This window comes from Sapajus apella, unplaced genomic scaffold (genome assembly GCF_009761245.1).
Source record: "Sapajus apella isolate SASKATOON/1434 unplaced genomic scaffold, GSC_monkey_1.0 scaffold118, whole genome shotgun sequence".
In the NCBI taxonomy this organism is placed as follows: domain Eukaryota; kingdom Metazoa; phylum Chordata; class Mammalia; order Primates; family Cebidae; genus Sapajus; species Sapajus apella.
In genome coordinates this window covers 4327550-4332850 of record NW_022437058.1, presented here as the reverse complement: position 1 = coordinate 4332850, position 5301 = coordinate 4327550, and the positions used below count along the sequence as shown (strand labels likewise).

The 5301-nt window shown below is 56.2% G+C and overlaps 1 protein-coding gene across 1 annotated transcript; it reads right to left on the bottom strand.

Annotated features, from left to right (window-relative positions):
- Nucleotides 1-1081: 1081 nt before the first annotated feature.
- On the bottom strand, nt 1082-4982 carry PRSS47 (serine protease 47). Its single transcript, XM_032260552.1, has 3 exons — nt 4680-4982; nt 3275-3459; nt 1082-1520 (listed from the first exon to the last, which is right to left on the bottom strand). The coding sequence occupies exons 1-3, from the start codon at nt 4980-4982 to the stop codon at nt 1163-1165; spliced, it is 846 nt and encodes a 281-aa protein (XP_032116443.1). The 3' UTR covers nt 1082-1162.
- Between the last annotated feature and the right edge of the window lie 319 nt (nt 4983-5301).

Here is a 5301-nt window from a genome sequence, read left to right as displayed (position 1 = left end):
GCCACCATGCCCAGCCAATTTTTTGTAGTTTTAGTAGAGACGGGGTTTCACCATGTTGACCAGGATGGTCTCGATCTCTTGACCTCGTGATCCACCCGCCTCGGCCTCCCAAAGTGCTGGGATTACAGGCTTGAGCCACAGCGCCCGGCCATGACTAACATTTAAAGTAACACTCTGACATCCAAGTGAGCCTAAATTGGGGGCACAGAGGAATGGAAGCTGGGTGACCAGTTCAGAAGCTACAGGCAAGAGTGCATGTCTGTCAGTGCCAGGCAGCCCAGTGGTACCAGCCCAGGAGCACAGGCTGGGATATTAAAACAAGTATATGTTGCCTCTACCCTCAAAGCATAACCAGTTGTGTGTGTGTGAGTGCTGGGGGCCAGCTAGCAGATGATCAGGGAGAACCCCCTCCATCTAGTAGTCAAAAGCCATGGATGCTAGCAGAGCTCACTCAGTGAAGACATATTCTATCAAAAACACATACAGCACCTCTGTTGAGAAATACCCTACACATAATTAAATACATGTTCTTCCTTTTTCCCTTAACATCTTACTATAGCATTTCCCTAAACTATAAACACTCCTTTCTTCAATAAACACTCTTGTGTATACACCTTTGCCTACATTTCTCTTTTACCCATCTAACAATAAAAACACACATAACACCCATTATTCAGCCCGTTAACAAGACTGTGAAGTACATGAAAGACCCAGGTTAGGATAAGAGCAAAGTGAGGTTCAGAGAGGGTCAGCACTTCTGCATCGCAATCATTCTAACTGGATCATGCAGCCTCAGAGTGCGGAGCCACCATGAGTGTTCTCTCCATTCTTCCCAAGCATCTTCCAAGCAAGGGATGATCCAAGTGTTTGGTGGTGACCTAGAATGGGCCAGCCCCCAAGCACCTTTTGGAGTTCAGTCGAGTCATCTCAGACCCATGGCTGATTAAAACCTTAAAATGAAGAACCGTGAAGACTCAACCCAGATTCTGGATTCTCAAAAATTAAAGATTCCCAGACTTCAGAGCCTGGGACTCAGGGAACTCTAAAGCTATGAAATCACACACTTTCAGAACTAGAAGGGACCCAGCGTGGTGGTCCTCAGCTTACAGGTCATGGAAATGAGGCGCAAAGGGCCAAGTCCAGTGGCTTCCTCTTTGCCTAGTTAAGCCATCCTCCCTTCTTCTCTCCCGCCTCCCTCTCCCTCCCCTCCTTCATCTTCCCGCCACTCCCACACCCCCTCACGGTCTTCGGTGAGCATTCCCCAGCCGGTTATCCAACAGGACACATTACTGGGCAGCTGCATGTTCCAGGATGGGAGGCAGATGGGGACAATGTAGGAAGTGAAGTTCACAGGCGGGTGCAGCTGCAACATGGCAATGTCACTCCCAAAGGGGTGGAGCTTCTCAAAGTCTGGGTGGGTGATGATCCGGTACACAGATATCTTCCGGGTGTGCTGGGTTTCATGATACAGTTGGGTGTTTCCCAACAGAACCTGATAGTTCTCCAGGGCCTGGGATTTGCTGGAGGAGGAAAGCCCCATTTTTACCATCCTCTAGGAGTGCAGAGCAGCACCTTCTCTTGCATCCACGTGTAACTGCCCACATACCTCTGGGTCCTTCTCCCCTGACATGATTCCAGACAGCTTTGTATCCCCCTTTCTGACAGTCAGGAGCCCTCTTTTTTTTTTTGAGACTGAGTTTCACTCTTGTTGCCCAGGCTGGAGTGCAATGGCACGATCTCGGCTCATAGCAAACTCCGCCTCCCAGGTTCAAGTGATTCTCCTGCCTCAGCCTCCCAAGTAGCTGGGATTACAGGCATGCGCCACCACGCCCAGCTAATTTTTTGTATTTTTAGTAGAGACGGGGTTTCTCCATGTTGGTCAGGCTGGTCTTGAACTCCCAATCTCAGGTGATGGGCCCGCCTCAGCCTCCCAAAGTGCTGGGATTACAGGTGTGAGCCACCGTGCCCTGCCATGGACCTCTTCTTTTTTTGAGGCTAATGGATAGTCTACTCACAACCTCAGGACATATGGCTTCCCCAGCACACCCTTGAATCAGAGGAGCAGAGAATCCTAGGGCCAGAAAAGTCCTGGACAGAGTCATCAAATCAAGCCCTTTTATTTTACATAAGAGGAGCTCTGGCTTAATTCCGGCTCCAGCCTGACCTTTCTGAAGGCTGCCTATGACCCGCTTCCTGGCCTAACCACCTTTCCTGCCCTCTCTCAGGGTGTCTTTCCCACTGTTGTAAGCACTCATACAGTATTTGTTCAATGCCCGGATGAATGCATGAAACTGAAGCTCTCCTTGTTCCTGAACACAACTGACGAAACTTCTGACCTTTGTCACTTTGTTCACATGGGTCAGCCACCAGGAAAGCCCTGGCCACACTCCCCATACCAAAACCTCCCCTTCTGGGAAGCCCCTGCGGCTCCTCATCCTCCCTCAGGGCTGCGGCATCTCTCCGGACGCCCCTGCCTCGAGTCAGCTCTTGTCACCCACTCTGCGCTTTCCCTCCTACATCCTGCTTGTTGGAGCTTGTGTCTCACCTTCCCATAGAGACACCTTCACTTGGGGTCTTGCCACACCCTATGCCATAGAGGGTCTTGTGTGGTGTGGCACAAAGGAGATGCCCACAGCGCCCAGTTGGAGTCCCAAAGCCACTAAGTGCCCAAGCTGACTCCCTACCTGGACTGTGATACCTTCCTCTCCCTCTGGGTCCCTCCAACTGTTCAGAAGCTGGGCACTGAGTCAGGTTCAGGAGGGCCAGAGGAGTTGCACCCGGCTGTCCATGTCACTCTACTCTTCCCACCTGTGCAGCCTGGCACAGCTCCTCCAGGCATAGAGTTTTACAGAAAAAAAGAATCGCCTGGCCGCTGGCTACATGCAGAGTCCCCAGTCCCTGCTGGAGTCTGACTCACAGGAGAGTGTGGACACTGAGGAAAAGCCCTGCTGGTGGCCGAGACAGGCGCTGCCAATGCTCTCAGGCACGGCTGGGCTGAGCAGACAGACACAGGGGCCAGGGACCCCCCTGCCAGAGCTCAAGATGGAGGATCAGGAGGGTCTGGGCAGATGGAGGAAGCACTGGGTGGAGAGTGGGGAGGACAGTCCTGGTAGAGGGGACCGCGGGCCGAAGGCAGGCACCACATTAGTTTGGTGGCAGCAGACTTCCCCAGAGCAAAGCCCAGAGGAGAAAGACAGAACCCACCCCAGCCTCGTCCCTTGCATCTTTCTCCCCACCAGCCCCTCTGCTGGGGGCCCAGGGAAGGAGGACTCACTTGAGAAAGCAATGGGCAGTTGACAGCAGCCAGCGGGAGTCAATGAGGACAGCTCCGCAGAGGTGTGAGCCCCGGTAGAGAAGGCTGGCCTGCCATGGCCACTGGCCAGCCGCTGCGTCCTGGCCACCATAGATCTTCCCCACCACCTGAGGCTTCCCACACACTGTAGAGACACCCCCGTCCACCTGTTAGAGACACTAGTTGTGCCCATGAATGCCACCCCAGTGAGGCCTCTGCTCTCTTCACAAATGGGAAAACCAAGGCCAAAGAATAGGTGACCTGGCCAAAATGACCGAAGGCTACCACAGCATCTGCCTTCTATGGCCACTACCAGGACCAGATGACAGAGCACAATTGAGCAGGCTCTGTGGGAATGAGGGCCCAGGGGTCTGGCGGGAGGGGCAAGGCTGACCCAGTGTGGTCACAGCAGCTTATCCTTAACCAGGCCTGCCGAGGACGGGTGGACTGGAACCCAGCCCTGGGACTTTATTTCCCCACCAGAACACTGTATGCCCTCTCCACCCCACCCCAGTAGCCCAGGGAGAGAGACCTGCAGGCAGAAGTCTGTTGTGCTGTGTGACTTGGGAAAACTTGCTCCCCCTATCTGATTCCTGATGTTTTATTTTATTTTATTTTTTATTTTTTTTTTTGAGACGGAGTTTCGCTCTTGTTACCCAGGTTGAAGTGCAATGGCGCAATCTCGGCTCACCGCAACCTCCACCTCCTGGGTTCAGGCAATTCTCCTGCCTCAACCTCCTGAGTAGCTGGGATTATAGGCATGCGCCACCATGCCCAGCTAATGTTTTTTGTATTTTTAGTAGAGACGGGGTTTCACCATGTTGACCAGGATGGTCTCGATCTCTTGACCTCGTGATCCACCCGCCTCGGCCTCCCAAAGTGCTGGGATTACAGGCTTGAGCCACCGCGCCCGGCCTGATGTTTTATTTTTTAAAGGTGAGGGTTGGGGCTGCTACGGTCAACGTTGGTTCTGAGACTCCTGCCTGGGAGGCGGAGCTGTGAGCCTGGGCTCCTGAGAGGCAGTGCCCTGGTCCCTGGCCTGTGCTTCCAGGCCTCAGTAAGTGGACATGAGGCCCCAGGGCCCATCCCATTCTCCGCGCGCAGCAGTCCTGGTGCTCTCCCTTCACCCAGCCCCAGCGCCAGGCCCCGGCACCCCCATCCAGTTCCGTGGGCACCACACCCAGTCCTGGGACCGAGAGTGGGCAGCCTGACCCCCTGACCAACTGTGCCTGATGCCGTCTCTGGGGCCACCTGGTTGGGAGCAGAGGGGAAAGACACAACGGATTCGGGTGACTTCCGGCCCTAGGCACCAGGCCCAGAGCCCCGCCTCCTACCCACCGCCTGTGGCCGCAGTTCCCCCATGTCTCCCTGACGCTGCTCACCCCACCTGGTCTTGCCGAGACCTCGACCCCCTGCCCCTGTGGCCCAGGGGCCCGCTCAAATGCTCCCTGCGCCCTGCCCTCTGCCTCCGAGGTCCGCTCGGCCCCACGCCCTCTGCTTCAAACGGACCTTGAGTTCTGACTGCGGGCTCCCGGCCCTCCTGCACCCCCGGGCTCTCTCTGGCCTCCCCCGGAGCCTGCGAGGGACTAGGGGCGCGGGACTGCGGGGCAGGGGCGGCCTTTGGGCTCAGAAGCAGCAGCAGCAGCAGCAGAGACCAGAGCAGGGGGCCCGGCTGGCCTCCGGTCCGCATTGCCCCCACACACATCGCCTGACGCCAGGACAGGAGAAAGGAGAACTGGAGCCGACCCCGACCCCGCCCTGACAAGGGCGAAACAGGCGATGACTCCCGGCCCTGACCCCTGGGAAACAGGTCATGACCTCGCCCTGACCCCAGCCCCAGACAGGCGCTGTACCCAGTCCCTAACCCCGTCACGAGACAGCCCCTAACCCCGTCACGAGACAGCCCCTAACCCCAGCCCCTGACCCCGCCCATGCCCAGCCCCAGCCCCCTGACCCCGCCCATGCCCAACCCCTGACCCTACCCCCTGCCCTGACCCCTCCCATGTCCA

What these genes read in the sequence shown, in the direction of transcription:
- PRSS47 (XM_032260552.1), bottom strand. Translation starts at nt 4,982, where the DNA reads ATGCGGACCGGAGGCCAGCCGGGCCCCCTGCTCTGGTCTCTGCTGCTG. An exon ending in CGAGGTCTCGGCAAGACCAG is followed by an intron (nt 3,460 to 4,679) that starts GTGGGGTGAGCA and finishes TGTCTCTAACAG; the next exon opens with GTGGACGGGGGTGTCTCTAC. An exon ending in ACTGCCCATTGCTTTCTCAA is followed by an intron (nt 1,521 to 3,274) that starts GTGAGTCCTCCT and finishes TTCCTCCTCCAG; the next exon opens with CAAATCCCAGGCCCTGGAGA.